The sequence below is a fragment of the Aulostomus chinensis genome, chromosome 11, assembly GCF_037954235.1.
Source record: "Aulostomus chinensis isolate RoL2024-O1b breed Wild chromosome 11, RoL_Achi_v1.0, whole genome shotgun sequence".
Taxonomy (NCBI): domain Eukaryota; kingdom Metazoa; phylum Chordata; class Actinopteri; order Syngnathiformes; family Aulostomidae; genus Aulostomus; species Aulostomus chinensis.
The window spans coordinates 24,179,691-24,202,109 of NC_141330.1; the positions used below are offsets into that span (position 1 = coordinate 24,179,691).

Genomic DNA, 22,419 nt, shown 5'->3' on the forward strand with positions numbered 1-22,419 from the left:
AACCATACTGTCCTAATTCTGTTCTTTGGGGGATAAAAGTCCGTGGAAACTTAAGACATTCAAGGAGGGAGAAAAAAGACAGAAACAGAAAACCCAGTTGAAGGTAATATAATTGGCTTCAAAGGGCAGCTGCTGTCTGTGTAATTCTACACACACCTCTAAACTTGAGCAACAACTTGATAAATGTGACTAAATTTAAGATTATAGTTGCATTAATAATGCTTCATCTCAAACCATACCAATATATTTTTTTGGTTTGGAATCATTAGAGGGATATGGACATCAAATAAAAATGGATGTGAATGTTCTCTTTCCTTTTGTTTCTGGCAAAGTTTTTTTTTCTTCTTGTTCAGATACTGACTTTATATGAGGACATAAACCAAATAGTTTGCTTGATTGAAACCATGGACAAAAAGACCAAAGAAGGAGAGCATCGTGTAACCACAGAAACATTAAAGGGATGCTCTAGGCCTTTTTTCTGCAGCCTTAAAATGATTTTGGATTTTTTTTCAATATGCAAAATGTCTTTAAAAAAGGGCTTCACCCCTGTAAATCCAACTGTTTTGTGCAGTGACTGTGGTATTGTATCAAAAGCAGCCAAGTTTTTATGTGTGACTCCAAATAACGGATGTCGGGTGAGTTCCAACATTTGGGGCTATAAAAAGCTTTAAGTGACAGATGATATAAATCAATGAGACTAGGTTACTGGGTTTCAAGCAACAATGAAAACAGACATCTTTATTCTGCTACCAAAGAATGCCATCTTCAAGTCTATAAAGAAGCCACCACTGGCTCTCATGGGACAGGACTGAGACAAACATATAAAACTAAATGCTGCCTCCCAAACAACCAAGTATTGGACATGTTAATGTGGAGCTGGCGCATGTGGGTAACAAAATTGGAGTGAACAGAAGCAAACAGAAACAGAAAATATGTACCAAGCGAATGAAAAATATTTTGTAGAGGCTGTAAGAAAAATACTTAAAACCATCCCAACAAATGCGTTTTCATTTCTCTCATACAGAGGAGCAGAGACAGACAGATGCATGTGTGTACATCTAAAGAAAGAGGGGACACATGCATATAAAGGCACTGCAATCTCCTAATCACTACATCTCAATTAAACACTCCTCACATGCAGGCTTGTCAGGTGCATCATCATTTAAAAGAACATCGCTATATAGTAATGGTAATTGCGGCCTGTTTCCCTTCTAATATATGTTAATGGATGTAACGCTGGTTTCAATTTCATAAATTAAAAAAATACAGGGGACATAAAAAAGAGAATTTTCAGTAGAACCAAGGTGGGGCCTGTCGTATTCCACTCATATCTGATCCAACCTGCACATGGTTGCTATTACAGTATGTACTCTCAGCTGCCCCCCCGACATCACTCTCTCCCGCCCACTCCATGAGAATTTTAAATGTATATTATTGCTGTGGCACAGATAGTGTTTCAAGACCTCCAGGCAAATACTAAACCCACTGGCAGCACATTAGACAGAATACTTGACTTATTAGATATTTCCTATTCTAAACAGTGTCATCAAAGGCTAAGAACAAGAGCCATATAAAACGCTGCGGCACGCCTGCCCGCCTGTTCTGTTCTTTCCTCGGCCAGGCTCATGTGTAGGGGTTCCACTGGATCGGCCCTGCCAGATCCCTCTCTTTCCCCAGCCTAATGAGGACAGGATGTGTGCACTTCTTTTCTGTAGAAATGTAAGATTTTCCAAGCAATGGGGAGGGGAGAAAAGGAAGAAAAGGGCCTGGACCTGTCTCCATGTGTGTTGTGTTAAGCGAGTGAAACTTGTATAGAGGTATTTGAAAAGCCATTCAGCAAAGGCAAAATGTCCACTCCAAGGAGCGCCCCTTGTTGGAAGGGACAAATAAGCTGCACAGCAGCTGTGAAAGAGAGAGAGCCAGGAGAAACTGCCAGAAACTCTTTACGCTTCCCTGTCTCTCTTCCTAAGCTTAGGCTGTACACATGCATTTACAATTACAGCAAATATCCCGTCTTCCCTTTAACCACTACTGCTAAGCGAGCCCCCTAAGCAAATTCTTGGTCTATATTTAGACATGCGTACAAGTTGAATCATGGGGAACACAACTTGGGGCATAGAGAAAGAGACAATGAGAAAACATTCTTTAGCATTGTTCATATATTGAAGTTCTAATCAGTAGATGTACACATAAACGCACCAGGGTTTTATCTCTATAGTTTGAAAGCACACCACTGGCTTTTTCCCTGTCTTCCTGGGCTTGGTTCTATTGCGTTATGCTTACTCACAGAAAAAAGGGACAGGTATACAAGAAAATACACAAACCCATGGCTCTGTAGTCTCTATGCCTTAACCTTTCACCAATTTATTCATTGACAGAGGGCAATAAATTCAGAATACAAACATACACTGTAGCTACAGGCCAGGCCCCAGCTGAAATCCCCTTTTCCATCCATTACTTTCTATTATATTATATAATAGCTGCACTGAAGCGCTGTTTCCACATCCCAATGCAATCTTTCTCTGGACTTATTTGATCATAATCATGAATGTGCAACTACACACACACACACACACACACACACACACACACACACACACACACACACACACACACACACACACACACACACACAGCCCGCTCCCCCCCCCAAAAAAAAACCCCATCGGCCAATCATGAGGTCATCCCCCTCAGAGTCTCAAGGCAGAACATTCTGGAAAATGGAGGATAATCCCCAAAGTGTGAAACCATGAGTCTCCCAAGTGCCAATCATCAGAGCGCATCTGTATGACCCCTATTTCTGTCAGTGTAACTCAGAACAGCTTGGCTAGAATAAGGCTAATAAGCGGAAGCAAATGTCACATCATCCAAATGCCACCCGTTTACAGGGTTGGCTGGCTAGTCCAATATGACAGCATAACTTTTACATCTGAATACCACATATGCAGCTGAGTGTTTCCAGATGAATTGAAAGTAGGTTACAATTCAGGTTCAGAGATCACGGAATATGAAAATCTGAATGTTTTAAGATCCATGGTAAAGTCCATGGTAGACGACACAAAGGAATATAATAAATTCAGTCTGAGTAACAAAGGTGACTATTATTCCTTTCAAAATGGTGTATTTAACATTCAAATATCCTCACTGAAGTCTCAATAGAAAAAGGCTTTTAGGAAGCCATAGATTACTTCAAGGACAAAAGCTCCAAAAATACAAAACAAAAATGCCTCAATACTAAGACTTAAAACTCATTTGTTACAATGTTAAATTCTGCTGCTGACATACTGTAATCAATGCGGGACTGAGTAGAAATGTCTGTTGCAACTGGAAGGAAGTAAAGCGTTTCCATACATAGACAGATTACAGCCAGGCTACTTCTTAATTAAAAGGCAAAGCACGGCACAAATACTTTGTTTCCAGCTTCTGGATTTCAACACCTCAGATTTTCATATCATGGCAAACATATGTTTAGTTCTCAAATGTAACACATATGACAATAACTGTGGAGCCTTCAAGCAGTAGCACCAGATGCAGTAGTCTAAGTCAGGTGACGTTATAAAAGTGTGTGGCACAATTTTGTCATGTTCTCTTGTAACTGTAGTAGAATTCCTATTGAAAAACACAGGAAGTCATTTTACTAAATCTCTCTGACAGAACTATTCAGTTGAGCTACTTGCTTGCAGGACATCTGCGTGAAAATTAACTTCTGTATCTTGACTACATCAGAGTTTCCAGGTTAGGCCCCTGTTGTGCTACCCACTATTGTTTACTAGAACCATAAAGCTGATAGCAGGCCTCTGTTCTTTTGTGCTCGTGGAAGAAACCTCAAAGCAGCAATACCTCATGTTAATCAAAATAATAACAATAATACTTTACTAAATGCCATAAAGACTGCAATTCATTCTCTCATTTCTTGTGGAAAACAGAGGGGGGAAGACATTTATAATATGAAGTCACTGCTCTCTGGATGCCATAATGGCGGTCACAAAGCAAAAGAGGGCATCAAAGGCAGTCATTTAATACAGTCAACTTTGTTTCAATAACAAAGGCAACCTGCAATGCACTTCAACTGAACCACAACAAAGACGCAATGGAAGGTCGTGACCTCAGAGCTTGGAAATGGATGCTGAGTGCTTCAGAGTGACTGTCAACTGTACTTTAAACATAGCATACTCCAAAGCTCAGGGCGCCAAGTGGGGCCATTTTAACAAGCTCCCTCCACTCTGTAATGCTGGTGGGTGGGTTTACTCATTCAGTGTTTAACAGCATGTTTCTCAAAGGAACACGAGAGACAACACCACATTTCTCCTTTTAGTCTCCCAGGCCCTCTGGTCCACCTCTCTCTTTCTCTACTTTGGACAAGCTTAGATAAATAACAATTTGCAATTTGCTTGCAGTGTCAGGGACTGTCTTGTTCCTCTGATGCCCAGTGACATTCTAAGGGGATAACAAACATCAGGGTGACAGTAATATTTATGCGTGTGGACATTCCTAAAGCACTGGGTCAGCTGGAAGACTTTCCACCCGGAAAGTCCAACTGGAGAAGAAGCCATGAGAGGAAGGACAAGGCTGGTCTGCCTTGAGGAACGCCTGTGAAACACCTTACTTATTAACATGAGAATAGATGAACAAAAAGGAAAACATGATTACAGATATGAAGTTGCTCAATTTTCAGCTGCTTTATGGTTTGGAAAAGCCCTGGCTCTAACACAAAGATACGAAATGATAAAGGCTGAAAGATGAAGAGAAAAAACTGGTAAATGAGCAAAAGTTAATGTGCTCCATCTGGGGAACAACAGAATGCTGCTCAACAAAAACCTGGCTCTGGGAGAAGTGGCAGCCAAAGCCTCTGTTTTATAATTGTTTGAACTTCAAAAGTGGTTCGCTCCTACGCCTGTGCACAACATTAGTGTGCTTACAAATATTTTGTCACAAATAGAATGCAGATTGTCGTTGCTTAGTAAAACCAGGCTGTATTCAGTCAGAGTGCTGACATACAGCAGGCCTCAATGTTATGCTCAACACGTTGACTTACAGACCTCGGCCTTCCCAGTATGACTCCAGGCCCTCAGAGACACTAGCCAAATCCATCATGCTCCGCTCCTAATCTTAAGCAATCAAGAATGATTTAAATGGTCTGACAGACACCACCCTTAGAGCTCAACAAGATACTTATTGCTTCAGCCATTCTTAACAGATCCACCAATCTAAACTGAAAACCTGACTCAAATCAACCAATCACATCCAACAGCTGGGTTTAGGGTGATTGTGAGGACATGCAGGAATTACCCCATAATACTACAATAACACTGGCTGTTTGTATAAGCAGGATGCAAAGTAGTTGTATCAGTCAGAGAAGGACATGTACAAAAAAATTGCTAGATGACAATTTCTACATTAACACCACAACCGTGTTAGTGAAAACAAACAGAGGGGGAAAGTGGCTCAACCATCATGATGTAAGTAATCAGAAATGATACACAGACTTTCTCGTCTTGTCTGGTATAATCTCTTGGCGGGAGAAAGATGCTGCTGAAGGGTCTTTATCACCACATCCTTCCATTATTCACGATAAACAAGATATCAATTATGCAGTAAACAAAACAGAGACAGTAAAACAGAAATTTGGCAATCAGGTCATCATGGTGTTAAAGCTGGAGAGAGAACAAATGGATGAAATGACTTTCTGCAGTTCTTCTCAAACAGTTGTATTAACACTGTCCGCTACACCCCATGACAACAAAAACAAAAACAACACTCGTAACATCTCGTTTGACGACTGATTAATGAAGGCCAAATGTAGAGAGAGGTGTGATTTTACAGTAAGACACACATGATTGTGAGATAGAAAAACTGTCCGATGATATGATTCAATTACCGTGATTCCATCCCCTTGAGCAGCGGAGTCATCATCAGACTCTCTTTCTTTTGTCCTCTCTTCGAGCCTTTACTCTGTCTTTTGATGGGAATGGACCAGAGAACAACTGGCTCTCATTAGCTGTCCCCTACACTATTTAGTTTTGAGATTTGTCTGTGTGGGAGTAATTTTCTAATCTAATATTTAGGCTGCAGTATTTATACATGAGAGTTCCTGAGTGAGGTGGGTTAATTGGTGACAGTACCTTCCAAATGTGGGTGTGACGATGTCTGTGGGTGAGCCGATGTCCAAATACCAAAATGTGACTGGAATCAAAATTCTCTCAATTAGAAAAGGATAGCTACACGGTTAGACGTGCAAACATCTGAGCCTCATTTGGATACAATCTGCGAGCATTAATTATGTCCTGGGAACATAACAGGAGAAAAACTGTATTCCCTCATTTCATCTCTGTTTATATTTAGTGGGTAAACCAAAGTGTGGCAACATTCCACAAAACACACATACAATGGAAACATATTCAGTACAGTAAAGAGCTACGTAATTCGTATTGTAGCAATGTAATCCTCAGGTTTCAGCTTGGCCCTCAGGATCACTCATTGAAGCTTTTAACTTAACATCATTAGCTTTGGCATTATTTTTTACAAACAAACAACAAAAGAGACTTCAAACTGTTATTGTCTTCAGCATGGGCTCACAAAAGGAGACGTTGCAAGACTTCAAAAAGCAGTAGAGATGCCTTTCATTAGATCATGGAGACTTCTGAAATGTCTGCCTGTGTTGCCTGGCGGTCATGTCTGTATTCTCTGCTGAAGTAACATGGTGATGAGGAAACAGCAACAGCAGGGAAAACAACAGTGACCTAAGGTGAGAAGGGGCGTTAGTAAGTGGGGCAGTGTGGGATGTGCACCCTGAAGGGTTAAAGGGGACGATAAGCCCCGGGTGGTCTGCTATGTGGATTTGATAGGCAGGCCACTAAGAGCAATCCACATTTTAGAAAGCAAGCTGCATACATGCTTCCTACGGAACACAATTGCAAACTAACTAGCTTGTGAACAAATGTGCACATCTGCATACTTATGCATGCAAACACAACAACAAAACTGTATTGCAACCAACTCAAAGAGCGGTGTGAAGACCAGAAAAGTCTTGGCTCACTGTCTATTTACAGAGCTGAAATTAGATGAGGAGGCTTGAAGTAATCTTCCTTTATTTTCTGTCTGGATGTGCTCCCAGGGCTGAGGGAGACAAAGGCTCTGATGTGCTGTAGGTTAGGTTCTCAAAGGAGAATGATGCAAGGCACCCCTGTCCCCTCATCTGGATTAGTGGGGAGGGCTGTGATACAAGGGACATAAAGGACAAGGAAAGAGAATACAAAAGTACAAGAAAAAACAAAGCAACGATGAAACCATGGTAAAAATACACACTCACAAAAATGGCTACAGGATACCTTGGCTGAACTGAACAAGCAAACTTCACAAGACCATTGCAGGAGAAGAAACAATTCTATGTGTCTAAAAGCACGATCACTTGGCTGCACTGGTGACTTTCAGAAGCAGAATTATCAGGGGAGGAACAACTGTAATACTCTAAACAGCAAAACTAACTCATCATCTCTCACATGATTTTTCCTGTTCTGGCTGGAGTACAGGGATTTCAGAATACTGCAAGTCAAACGCACACATTATCAAGAACAGACTTCAGCTAAGGACTACTGCAGGTGTTGGAATATGTGAGGTGTGTGCTTGATGATTCATCTTTGACATGCTCGTCTAAACCACTGGACCTTCTCCAAACACAAACTGAAACATGTGAGGTCAAAAAAAAAAATGAATCCCCTTCTTGATTGCTCGGATAATGTGAATCTGTTTTTGAGTTGGTCCTACAGTCGCTACCTGTGCCTACATACACATTGACATGCTACATCAGAATAAGTGCACGTTACAGGTTTTAAGGAGAGAGCAGTCACTCCTGTCACACAAGGTACAAGTTTTTATTCTAATGATACAATTACAGCAAAGGATATTTTTTATTTTATTATTTAACTGACTGAAAAAAGAAAAATACCAGAAAGCAGTAAAAATGTTGATCACAAGGTGTCCAACCAAGCTAATTGAATAAAAAAAACATCAACAGCAATAATATAGACTTGACAATCTGTATTTTCACTTGAAGAATGGCTCAAATGAAAAATCAATTACCACAACTGTACTTGATTGCATCTCCTTTGAAGTACTTTTCTAATCAGTCTTAAAATTTAGCACTAACAAAAGTCTTGAGTTGCTCTGACAAAGGTTTGAAAATTAAATGTGGCATTAGTAGAAGGGATGGGTGCTGGGGGGTGTGATCCCACAGAAACCCTCCAGGCATAAATATTCAGTTTTTAAGATTTAATGGTACAAGAGAAACTCAGTGATACTGCAGTTAAACACAGGACTTACGGAGGATGCGTCATAAGGATGTAAACACATGCAACCACGTCACAGCCGCAACACTTTTCTAACACACAGTTTCAGAGAGAGAACTTAATACTCCCCACCACCTGTTATTGTAGGTACAAACCTGTTTATACAGGTGAGAAAAAAAATCTTTCACCTCCTAAGACAAAAATTCTGTTTTTTTTTTCTCACTGAACAAAGTCCACAGTTATGTGTGTCTGTACTAGTTGGCCGAGTGTACCCTGCTTTTACTAGTCCCCTGGGTCTCTGACCCCGTTTCGTTTGCAGGCAGAGACAGAGAGGGCAATCCTGACTACACCTCACCTGAGTTGAGTCGACACCCGATCCCACAGTTCACAGTGGGGGCCCCACTGCCTCTCCTCAAAGACGCCGTTTGTTTCCTCACTCTAATAGAATTCCAACCTTCATGATTTTATCGGGAGTTTTCACGCCAATTTTGCCAAAACCGATTGAGGAGGGAGCAAATTCAGCTGCTACTGATCTCAAATAGATAGAGTTTCCATGGGGCCAATTTAAGAATGTGCCACATTTATGCTGTGAGAGGGAGGTGGGTGAGAGTGCTGGAATTGAAGAGAGGAGGTGAGCTGTTATGTCTGGCTGTCAATTAGCAGTTGATTCAAACAGGAGGGTCAGTGAGACATGAACAGAAATGTTAAAAAAAGGATACAATTTCATAACAAGAGAAGGGCAGCGAAATGAACACTGGCTACGAAATCATGTATTTTTAAGATAAGTTGAGACAACGGTGCTTAGTTAACAGATGTAACACCGCCAAAATAGAAAAGGAGATGGCTGCACAGGGAGCCTTATTTATTATTGCTCTCAGCAGCAACCAGGCAAATGAAAATAGTGTTAAGCAGGATGAGAAAAGATCAGGGTGAAAGGGATCTGGCCCTAAGAGAGGGTTAATGGCCAGGTTGACTGCTTAAGAGCTGACCTCTTAGGAACGTCAGCTCCCACATTTACAGAAAAATACTTTATACAGAGCCAAAAATCAAAGCAAACACCAGATTTGGACCCTCTTTTTCTCACTGTGTCATGTCTCATCTCTGTGGATTTCTTGCATTTTCTTGCATTTCTTCCCTCTTGCATTCTGTCATCTGGCTATCCTCTCTCAAGCTGTCTCCAGTCTCTTACTGTGTGCTTTTCTTTTTTCATACATCGAAATTGCTCTCTCATCTCATGTCCCTATTTCTGTTGGCCAGCAGAGCACATAAAATCTCCTCTGACACTCTGCTGTCCAGAAAAGATTGGTGTTTGAGAGAGAAACTTCACTTCTCAAAGCTCAACAGCTATGAGACAATATGAAACACTCATCACAAAGAGGAGCGGTCCTGGAAATGGTTTACTTTAAACATACACAGACAAAGATCCAGCCTCAGGTCGCTCGCTGAGCCAAGCCTGTCAATAACACCGTGGCTTAGATAAGCCATCTTATGTGCTTTTGACATTCGGCTAATACTCCTACAGTACATGGATGAAAGCTAAATTGTTATACAAGAGAGCGGAAAAGGTTACTAAAATTCCACGGTGAAACATTTGGAAGCACAGCAATTTGTTTGATAGGGTATATTATTTTATTTATCTACAAATTAGAGCAGCAACATCTGAGAAACGTCTGCTGTCTGTTAATGGATATACAAAACTGGATTGATTTTTGTTTGAAAATAAAAAAAACCCAAAACTAAACTAAAACATAGTGAAAAAATGTTTTCCCTGTCTAAACACACTTAACTATTAATATGTGGTTGTGTGGATGATGTGCATAAAAACACATGGATCCCTGAAACACTGCCTCTTCCACACAAATAACTTAAAACTGCTGCCCAAACCCACTGACAAACCAAACCAGCTACCAACCAGCATGTTCGTGCCTACTGTAAATTCACTATTCACCACAGTTCATCTTGGCTGGCCGCTGCATAAGTGCTGTATTATCCCAGCTTTTTGTGAGGGCGCAGCCTATGTGCGTACTTAGAGCATGAGTTAAGAACTACACAGATGTAATAGCACATTAATATCATAATCTACAGACAGCCTAATTCTATCTGTCTGTCTGTAGAAGAGGAACACTTTGCACTCTTTGCCAGCTAGCAGGATCTGTGCCAGCCAGCTAGCAGGATCTGTGCCAGGGCTGAATGAGAGAAGATGTAGAGCATGGAAAAGAGAGTAAAGTGATAAATAAAAGAATGAAAGATGAGTTGGAGAGCAGTTAAAAGATGCAGGAGGTTGAGAACAAGAGTAGGGTGGAATTAAAAGTCTACTTATAACACCACAATGACAACTGATGTGGCATGCAATACAAAAAGCAGGGAAACAAAGGGAATAAAGATGTGGAGAGGTAGAATTGAGAAAAGAAGGGTAATGGGTGATTGAGATGTTTTCTCCACATGTGTTTACTCAGAGCTGTACTTCAGAGGTTCCTGTGATGCCTGATACCTTTCCCTGAACCTGGGCACTGCCTTAGCAAAGGTTTTCGTGTGCTGGCATTAGTAGTGTGTGTGCATGAGTGTTTGAGGAAGTCTAAAGCTCTGTTTCCCATGCGTGTAATCATCCCAGGATGAGGTGGAGGATGAAGCCGAGCGGGACTTCCCCTGCACCAGAGGGTATTTTCCTCTCACACTGTGGTACAAGCACATGATTGACCCCAGCAGCATCTGTGTTTTTGTGTGTGTCCGAAAAAGATAGAGGGCAAAAGAAAGAACTACCAATGGGAGAAGGGAAACATTTATTGAACTATTCTCGTTTCTTGCTTCTGCCAGTTTTGTAGCACGTTAGTAACATAATTTGGGAGCTTATCATTGCAATTGTATGACAGCCAGACAGATGCCAAAAATGAAAGAATAATTAAAAAAATATGTGAAAAGGGCTTTCAGGTGGGAGATAGGAAAGTAATTTGGTGTGGTGTGGTATGGTGCAGTGTGTGTGTGTGTGTGTGTGTGTGTGTGTGTGTGTGTGTGTGTGTGGAGGGACAAGTTGTAGATAAGAGAGGAGAGGCTATAATAGTAATGAGAATTTACTTAAAATAGATTTGCACACTTTCACACCAAGTTGTAAAATTGTCTGATGATCTTAATGAACAGCAGCGTAGCATGATAGAATTGACAAAGATTACAAACACACATGCAAGCATGCATGCAGGTCAATTATGCAGTCATAAAGCTGTATTATGGTGACTCCCAAATAATAGTCTTCAGGCAGTTAGTATGCAGAAAATATGGGGACCATGTGTAAGCATACACATGTGTGTGATGGTATACACTTCCTGTGCTGTGACAGTGCCAATGACAGTAGATTGAGATGAGTCCAAGAAGCCACTCTATCATCTGTTCATAGCCACTTGGCTGTAAGACCTCCTGCTGTTGCTGAGAGCTGCTGACCCCTCCTCAGCTCCACATCATCATGATAAGGATCAACCAAACAGAAGAGCACAACTCTGCTAATGCCAATGTTAAAACAAACAAACAAACAACAATAACAACCGAACTGCAAACAAATGCTCTGGGTTGTTTATCAGCCCATGCTCCACCCCATCTGCGAAGGTTTGTAAAAATCAGCCAGGTATTTTCCGTGTAATCCCACTGACAGTCAGTCAAACAAACACACAAAAAACGGACTTGCGAAAACATAACCTCATTGGCAGAGGTAAAAAATACAGAGATGAAGTCAAACTGAGACTTCTTGGAAATCGTACTGCATCTGCTTTGAACCTTAATTGTGATTTAAGTGGAAACTGATAAACAACAGAAACTTTGGACAAGTGGCTACATTGCACAATGACATAGAATATAACAGATCATAGGGAAATAGCAGTCTAATAGAACATGTGAATTTCACAAACACAGCTGAGTGGCTAGAAATGACTGAAATCACACACAAGTTCTGCACACATTGCCCACGCGCCTGCCTCGCCTCACCACTGCCAGGGAACCCAAAAGCCCCTACAAAACAAATTCATTAACCCAGACAATAAAACCCAGCTGTGAGGGGGCAATGCAAACTGTTTGAAATCAGTACCCTGGAATCGTGGAGAAACTGTTGAAGGAAAACAGCATGTTCTCAAAAATGTCTGGGAAAGAAAATAGATTTAGAAATAAGGGACAGTGAGCAAGAAACAAAGATGAACTCGAAGGACAGTGCTAAGAGAGGAGAAACGATTTTATTGAAGCACAACAACAAAAAAGACTCCCAAGCTTCAGAACCTGACCTTAATGAATTCTTTGAACAGGATTTACAAAGGAAGTACAAACAAAACTGTCACATGCTATAAATATCACAAATGAAGCTGGGTTTGAATTAAAAAATGTTTCAAATCCAGGTTCTGATATTATGGAAACTGGCAGTGGAAACACATCTGTACTTTGTGATTATTATTTGTAACCTGTTAGCAGCGGGTGAACAGGCATCTGTTTTATTCGAATCTGACAATATCCAAAGCCTTTAACCATTCCAAATTCAAACAACGTCAGTGCACATACAGTACTACTGATATTGTTTGATGCTGGTGTGTCTAATGTGTTAGCAGGGGGTAGACAGGTTGCTGGCACAGCAGACTGTGAGTAAAGAGAAGCAGTCCTCAAGAGCTGGGGACTGAGCATGGAATCACATGAGCCTGTTGTGATGCACACCACTAGAGGGCTCTGCAGCTTGCACAATGGGCTTCTGCCGACCAGAGCAAAACAGAACAGACCGGACCATACCTTAGTAATGATGACCTCTCTGCTTCAGGGTCTGGGCCAAGCAGCCGGACAGACACACTGGCCAAAAAACTTACAACACTGCGATAGATGAAGGCACAAATAGTTTTACTAAGTGTGTTCAAAAAGTCAAAGCCAGAAGACCTTCCACGTTCTGCAGCTGCACAGAGGTGAAGACACAAACTTACTGACCTCAGGCACTAATAAACCGCATGAGTGAATTAAAAAACAAAACAACCAAAAAAAACAAAACATGGTATTGAAATTAAGGATAAAAATAGATGATGAAACAGAGAGTGCTCAACAACTGTGACCAAAAGGGTAATAATAGATGAAAATAAATGTATTTTCCCATGCACATATTCCTTATTTCTCAATAATGGATAGATGATCATTATGTTACATCACTCGGGACCCATGGGTCGTTTCAGTTTCACTTAATCCAGCTGGAGGCAGCAATAACACCGCAGTTACATGTGAACGCTTAAACATAAAGTTGACATGACAATTTGCAAATAAACCAGGGAACATAGGTGGGGAGAAAAGAACACTCAATAGCTCCTGTCAAAGCATCCTTAAACAATATCCATGATCCTGCTCAGCACAAATCCACAAGACTAAAAACACGGAGGAAATTTCTATCAGTTTTTATCAGTATGTTTGCCCAGTAAGGTGGGATAGTTGGGTAAGTGCTTGCTTTACATTGCCTAGAGACACAAATGTAAAAAGAAACTTCCACAAATCCTGTTTTAATTTCATCGATTATCAGTGGACCCCTCAAAATAGTTGCTGAATTTTCTCATCCTTCCGTGAACCTGGATGAACCTACTTGCAACCATTAGACCTTAACAGAACCAAGCCATGAGTCATTACAAGTCAGAGGTGAGGGCTCGGAGATCACCCAAATCAAGACCAGATGTATGGCCTGCACCCCCTTAACACTGACTGTATATATTTGTTATTCATTTGTTAAATGTCCATTGTATTGCATCACTGATGTTTTATTTTTGGGTGACAATCTACTTTCCGCATAACATTGTTTGTACATTTAACATGCTGCTGCTTCTATTGCCAGCAGTTGTTAAAACATGATAGTCAAGCGCAGCAGTGAGCACAAGAGAATCACAACATAATGGCTTATCTAGATCCATCCAAAGTTTTTTTTTTATTAATATCTGCTGACAAGCCAACCACATCACTTCACAGAAGCATTCATGGGATCTGAGTCATATGACACAGCCACCGCACATCAGCAAACACATACTCACAAAAAGAATTACAGGTGGGGATAACATTAAAATGTCTCCACTGATGTCAACTCACTTAATTTCATCCCTATTCCCGGTCTCTTACTCTCCACTATGACTCCTATCCTAACCACTGCTGGTAAATATTTTTAGATTGTATTCCATTAGCAAGCTTTATTGAGGAGTCAGACGGGGCAAATGGCGCCTGGGAGCTCCCTGTCCTGTAAACAATAGGAAGGGCCCTGAAAGCTGCAGCTGGGCACAGCGCAGTAAACTAAGGCCACATAAGAGAACGGCGGTGCTCTGAGTGAATAAATATTTAAATGTGTTAGAAATGGGACAAAATAGGGAGGGGTGCAAGTTACGGGGCAGTTTATCAGGAAAACATTCATTTTAGATTTTTGACAGACAGGCAAAGCGTGGAAGAGTGACGAGTAAATGGATGTATTTGGTTATGGCATCATAGAGAAATGAAATAGACAATTCAAAAAATCAGAGGCAAAGTAAGGATCAAGTTGTGAGGTGTGTGCGTGAACGTAACTCTATTGGGTCAGGCTTAAGCTCGCCTCATATGCGTGTACTTTGGAGTACAGCACAATTCATAAAAAAAAGGACAGAATATTACAAGGACTGAGGTGTGGTACTTGGCTTTTCCCAGACTTATGAAGTAATGTTAAATTCTGTTGTTGTGAGGGGGAGCCAGAAGAGTACGTTCAACTGTGTATGAATGTATAGGTATTTCATGTCATCATGCATATGCTGTTTATTTTTTTCTCCTCGTTTTTGTTTATACAAACATTTACCTCAGCACTTTTCTCAGGTGTGTCCATGCCAACCATGTTGTCTCGAAGAAGCTGCTGAAGAAGTTGCACCTGGGCAACACTGAGGTAGAAATCCAGACTGCTGGTCACATTCACCTCCAGAGAGTGGCCACACACGACCACATCCTAAATAGAGGGAGATAGAGGGTAAATGAAAAATGGAGGAAGGAGGTAGGAGGGCAGGAAACTCATTCAAAACAACATCAGGACTGTTTGTGACCTCACACATTGACTCCCTGTTTTTTAAACTTGTACTGTATACTCTTGCTCAGAATTTCTACCTCCCCTCTATCTGGCTCCCTTTTGCACAGTTGCTTTGTACACTTTCCCTTCTTTCCATGTCCTCTCTAGGGTCCCACCCACAGTTTGAACCCCACACGCACGCATGCAAGCAAGCGCGCACACACACACACACACACACACACACACACACACACACACACACACGCGCGCACGCACACACACACAGAGTTTATATGATGTGTCTTGTTCAAATGTAAGGTAGAATTGAAAATGAATATGAAAGTGTAAAGTGTTGTGATTTAAAATATCTAAGTCCCTGTTCAATGTGTACTTTTGGCTGTCAGTGTAAATATCATTGAATATTGCGTATGTGTACTGTCACTCTGCGTGTGTGTGTGTGTGTGTTTGTGTGTGTGTGTGTGTGTGTTTCTGTGCATGTGTGAGTCAGTACAAGCTATGAATTAGCTGTTACGCATTGTCTAGGGGCATGTTAGCGTGGATGGACAAGGCATCAAAGAGGCAGGAAGTTTAACAGAACTGTGCCAGAAAACATCAGCTGTATAAGCAGAAAGGTTTGAACTCTGAAGGTCAACAGCCCCCATTACATGGCGTACTAGCTGAGGGATTGCAAATGAGTAAGTTACTCTATTTTACATTTTTCAATACATCTGATATCCTACATACTAAATATATGTTGGCATGTGAACAGCAAGTAATTGGAGTAAAAGATATCTATACAAAAGACACGAAATTATCTTGCGTGTATTCATGTAAATCCCCACACCATTTCTGAACTTGTGGATTTTACTCAGAACTATACTCCACATGTAAGGTTTTTGATAAAGTCTTTCATGTTATTGTATCCACAGTGCTTTAAAGTAAAAGTTATGATGGACCCTTTAAAAGAAAGCTACACAGAGTCCGTACAAACCTCTGCTTGTCCTACATCGGGGGAGAGATTCTTGCTGAAGATGATGGCTGGGGCAGCAGTCACTCGCACAGAGAAGTCAGTCACAATCGGCGTGAGGATGGCCCGGCGCTCCTGGTGCCTCCTGATACTGAACAGAAGCATACAGGACCAAACTGTTAGCAGACATGACTTCAGGCAAGTTCCATAACTTGGAGGTTGCTATGAATGTTAACTTGAAAACAGAGAGAAAAACAGGTTGAATGTCACTGGTTGTGGGCACATTTGCACATTGTTGCAATACTTCTTCACTTGTATAATGTTCAGCAGGGGTGTGTATCGTTCTTCTTGCAGCAACTTAGCGGACAATTTAATTTAAAAAGAAGAAAATTCAAGATAACGTATTTTCCTAATATGGAAATGATTCCAGCATCACACTACAATAAGGCAAGCATAGAGAAACACTTAAGAAAATTCCTAAACCTTTATTTACAAACATCCTGTGATGGGTACCAGTTGCAAAATCTTTGCAAGACGGTTCCATCTGCCTAAAGAAGGCAAGGCAACACACGCAACACAGTCAAAACCACAAAATGTTCACATTTGAGCTATTGTTATGCCCCCAGTTGACAAGCAGACACAAATTTCAGACTTGCTTGGGGCTATCAAATTCAAACAAGTAGGATGAAAAGCTGAACTAAAAATAGGAGACTTCAGAATTGATTTTCTCCTGCATACCAGAGCTGTGAAATATTTCCATAATTGAGATTTTTGAATTTCTGGTCAAACGCATTTTAGTTGAAATGTTGAAAATGCTTACAGAGACAGAGTGAGATATTATTTGACAAGTCTCAATTGGGAACACCCCTTAATTGTATACACAAGATTAAACTGAGACCCTCTCACATTGGCTTTCTCCATTTCACTAATGTTCATTCCTACAATCAACTCATATTTGTGGGAACATTTGTTAGCAGTAAAACAAATATACAAGTGGGCTTTATAAGGTGGTGTTAATTGCCACATCTGCTGCTATTAAAACAATCAATCTAGACGGCTTCCAATATTTATAGTTGGCTGGGATTATAAAAAGCCCTGTAGGTGGCCTAGAGTACAGTATTTGACCAGAACCAATATCATATTCACCTCTGCTACACAAATGTGCATTAGCAGTACCCTTAAGGGATCATTTTCTGACACATTTCTTTGCATAGAAAGTTTGAAGGAGGCCTAATTCAGAGGTGAAATGATCTGTGAGGCCAATTGGTGTTGGCTAATCTCCCCTCAGACATGGATTGAAACAATGAGTGTCTCGTTGCAGGGGACAGGTGCTATCATTCACCAGTAAGGCAAGAGGGCATGAGGCTCAGTTTACCAGTAATACAGGGGGCCTCTGCTGTGTGTGTGAGGTGGGCTGCAAACAGCAAAAGATGACTTTTACTTCATACAGCCCAATGAAGTAGGAAAACAAACTAGAGATATCTGTGCTATATGCTAAATGAGAGAGGCCTCTATTAGGTGGCTGACGAGAGGGGATATGGAGAGGGTTCACAGCTCCCTGACAAAAGGTCTTTCCTAGCTGGCAACTACATACTGTGATGAGGACAGATCCTGTCAGTGGAGCCATGTTGCTGGAATTTTCTCACAAAACCTCAGGAAGCCAACTGAGGCCACTGCAGATCCACAACTACTGGAATTGAACCCAAAAAATTGCAGAGTGAACATGCCTCCAGTCCAAAGCTGGAGAGAGGGGAGAGGGGGGATATTGATGAAGGGAAAGAGGGGAAGGTGTGAACTTTGTAAGTGGAGTGCGTCAAAACTTGTTACAATTGAGGTGGTGTACTTCTGCAGGTGATTGCAGCAGACAAGTAAAGCTGTGAACTTGACTCCCTTTTCCTCATTGTGTTGAACATTCTAAATCACATGTTCAGTTATGAGTTGTGTGTTGTCAGGGTGCTGGCTGAGGCTCAGTATACAGCATGGCGCACAGCAGTATAGCCAAGCATGTTTTCCAATGGAGTGACCCATACTGTTCCTACCACAGAGCAAAGGGACCACTGACACCTTGAATGATTTGTATGGAAGCAAAAAGTGAGAGTTACAGATTACAAAACCTCATGCTTACTGGTATGAAACTAAATCATAAGAGTTGTAGAGTGGATGAAACAGCACAGATCCATTCTGCAAGGGAATAAGAATGTGGTGTTAGGACTCTAGGGGCCAGATTTACTAAGCAGCTAAAAATTGCATGAGGTCACACTCCAAAAATAGTGCTGATGGTAGTGACTATTTCTGCAGGTGACCTAATAAGATGGCATAAATTCAGGAGCAGGGCACAGCCACTTTGATAATGATCGACTTCTCTCTAACAAGAGAAGTGCAATTTATCATGGCACATAGGCACATGATATGGTAGGTAATTTGCTAGCAACACTTTTGCAGCTCAGTACTTGTAATCACACATCATAATTTGAGTGAGAATTTTGGGCATGGACTAAGGATGCACTGTGGCTAGAGAAAGGCAAAGAAAGAGATGTCCTCTGCCCAGTAATTGGAAGTATTAGTGAAAGAGGACACAAGTATAATATGATGCTGTTCAGACTACCAAAAAAAAAGACATTTTTACACTGTTTTAATGAAAAAGTGATAAGGCCAGGCAATTAAAAAAAGAGGCAAGAGGAGGATTTTTTTTTTCGCATGCAGTTAAAAAAAAATGATATTCTGTAAAACAAATCAAAATACTATTTCAAGAAAAATGTCAAGTAATTTGATCAGTTTAACGAGTGCTGTTCATTTACAACCTAACTTTGATGAATGGAGAAGGGGACCAAAAGGTTTTGGAGAATCCTTCTCCAATGCCACAATGCTTCCATTAAGGAGCAGCTAGGCTGCAAAACGACCTGTGCCCCCACCTTTGTGCTGGCTACAACAGTTATTAAAACTGGTCCCGTACAGAAAAACAAAAGCCCAGTGGAGCTTAAACCCTCGACCTTCACTGGAAACAATTCAAAATTAAACATAAGCAATGTAAGTTCAACCATCCTGATCCACAGCTACAGCTTCACACAGATGAGTCTCCCAAACAGCATTCACTATCATCTTGAGTTCAATTTTTACACCCAAAACTTCCCCTCTTCTGCCTTTAACTATCTTTGTCCTAAGCAGTCTTGTTTTCTTTGACAGAAAAAATCCAAATGACCAAAATGTAATCCAATGCATTATTTAAATTACTGAATGAAATTTGAATAGGAGGAATACATTGTTTGTTTTATCACTAGTGTGACACATAAAAAAGCACTTGAACCAAAGACATTGTAATTATGTTGCTGTTGTCAACCCCAAAAATACTTTAGTTAAAATTACAAAGGGAGAAAAAAATGGTAAGCATGAGGACTCAAGAAAATAAATCTCAATGGTTAGGGTTTCAATAAAGGGTTGAGGCAGGGAGTGCAGCTACTGCGTTTTTCCAAGGCAGGGATCAAAACATCCTATTATGTAAGACACAGGGAAACCATATTTGTAGTGGTGGGAAGGTGTGTGTCTCAACCAGCCTCACTTTATGTCCTGATGACCTGTGAACGTTCAGTCTCAATGTGGCTCATGTTGTTTTTTTAAAGCATTATTCCACAAGGCTTATTTTTAGTTGACAGGGAACAAATCCGAACTCTTTGCCTGTGATTCTGTGATTTTTGGGCCTGTTCCCTCTCAAAACATGAGTGGAAAAAAGGGATGTGGGGCCAAACAGGCTGTAACACTCATGCTTGTTTTAGCTCCCAAGTCTATAAAAAATGACAGGCTTTGTAATTATGTGCGTGGAGAGGCTCCATGATAGGGAGCTAACTCAATAACTGCATGCTGCTCCCACATCAAGACTGATGCGATAAATTATGGGACCTTCACAGCAGAACACGCATCACACCTGATGTAAGACTTCAATCAGCAATATAATGAAAACTTTCAACAAAAGTATATCAACTAGCTCATCCAAAGAGGTAATGTGATCTGTGCAGTTAGTCTGACCGTTAACAAGATTACGTAAAACTTAAAATTGGTGGAGGGGTATTATTTTCTGCAATAATCCAAAAGCCTACAAAAACACATCATCGCCGCAGCACTCCATAACCCTGGGGACGCTTTAAACACAAATAAAAATGTTGTGCTGATCATTCATTCATTCATTCATTCATCGCAACCATTTTTTACAGAGTTGATCCTACTAGCAAGGGGACATTTGACCACCTCTCCGTATTGTTCACACCAAGTGTTGTTTTAAAACAGCTAAACAGATTCTTGCGACAAAGTAATATAAACTATCCTTCAAAAAGTAAATACATTTTGGAACATTTGCTGTGCTTCATCATTAATGCGCAATAGAATGCTTCTAGTTTAATTTCACTCATGTCCTAACAGAATAAATCAGGGGTAATAGTCTCTGAAAAGATCAAATTGGACGTAATAAAGCAGCGTGACACTTCAGTTTGATTACTGAGGAGTGGATCAGAAATATTATGTTATATATTATTCATCTACAGAGTAGATGAAAACTATGTGCTCAATTCTTGAGGCAGACATAGAGCAACATAGGCCTCTCTAGGTTCTACTGACCACTGGACAAATGCAACATATAATAATAAGTCACCTTTTGACTGACGTATGTTCTGCCAACTCTTAAAACAATGCCTGTGTCTTTTTGGCTTGTTCAAGGTTCAGCTTCACCTCACACTCAGTTTCTTTGGCTGAAACATTTTAGCGTTGGGCAACTATGCAACTTGATTAGGTGTTTTTTGACAGCAATTATGAAGAGTGTTTCCCACCAGGCAGAACCAAATAGTCTAATGAGCTCTTTATGAATGATGATGTGGTTGTGCTAATTGGTGGCTACCTCAGTAAATCCCTTTTACATGAAGCATATACTGACCTACTGGCCATGTTCCATTCCAGGGCAGGGTTCTGAGAGCTCCTCTCACTATCCGATGCCACACCTCCTTTAATTCCCTCCTTTTCTGGCTTCAGTTGCTCCCACTGGGCTGTGCCAATGTTGATTGCATGAAGGTCCACCTGGTATTGACGATCCTCCACCTCGGAACCTGGGTCACGCAGGATGCCAAGATTTGATGCACGTCTAAGAGGGAAATAAAGCGAAGACATTTTTGAATAATCACAGTTATTTCATCCACAAGGGATATACTGTTGGCAACACATGATGCAATACAGAGAAAACAAAATGGGATTTCTAGTGCTTGGTGGAAAAGTCACATTCAACAGGCAAATGTGTAAATCCAACTTAAGTAAATGAATAAAACACTGATATCGTATGTTTTATTATTTTAAGACACACTGGCCAAGGCTAAACAATTATAATGAAGAAAATGACTCCACATAGGTGTTGAAGCACTAAAGAGGTTCTGGCATTGGGAATAACATTTCTTTCTTCCCTTTGCCTGCTCTGGTTTAGTAGGTTTTCTTACAGGATGATTTATGACTAAATCAAAGCCTCTGGTGCTTGCACAGCCAGGCCTCAAACAAATAACCCCACCTCAAGACTGTGCCTAGAATGAAGTTCAGCTTTATGCCAGCCTATCATTGGCAGCAAACATTCCTTAAACCCTGGCTGGACAACACAGTAGGGTGCAGACAGGCTCTCACTACCTCTCTCGTTCTATTTCTGTCCCCTGAAACACAAGAATTCTACTGTATACATAAACTAATAAGGGAGAAGAGATGTAGAGATATGTCAGGAGTGGGCAACGCTGTCTCTGTAGTTCAACTGCTACAGTCAAGTGAGCAAACACTCTCTCATCAGCGCCAAGAAAAAATGATGTCATCTATTTTGCCTTTTAGAGACAAGATCCTGATGAATTCACAAGGCAAAAGAAATAATCAAAATTCAACATCTGCATATGACATCAGAGCTTTCAGTTCATTATGATATGTTTATTTGTGCTGGTGAATTCAAATGAGAGCTTAAATGGTATAAATAAGGGCTTAAAATGGCCACAGATGTAGCGGCAGCATGAGTAGTTTTATTTGTTTCGCCAACGTCAATGGCAATTTTCATATAGCATTTCCCTCCCTTAGCCACACTGGAGAGGCCTCTACCAGAGCGTGATGTTATGACAATAAGCACCGAGAACAAAAACAATGGCGATCGGAGATCAGAGGTGTAT

At 40.8% G+C, this 22,419-nt stretch overlaps 1 protein-coding gene across 5 annotated transcripts in view; it reads right to left on the reverse strand.

Moving 5' to 3' along the window:
• The window catches only part of vps13b (vacuolar protein sorting 13 homolog B), a 327,627-nt gene that overhangs the window by 91,211 nt on the left and 213,997 nt on the right, over positions 1–22,419 (reverse strand). For all 5 annotated transcript variants that reach the window (XM_086219125.1, XM_086219127.1, XM_086219123.1 and 2 more), the window contains 3 exons: positions 21,171–21,374; positions 16,277–16,403; positions 15,085–15,228 (listed from right to left, as the gene is read on the reverse strand). In XM_086219125.1, the coding sequence (XP_086075251.1) occupies positions 15,085–15,228; positions 16,277–16,403; positions 21,171–21,374 (475 nt within the window). The remainder of the gene's footprint in view (positions 1–15,084; positions 15,229–16,276; positions 16,404–21,170; positions 21,375–22,419) is intronic.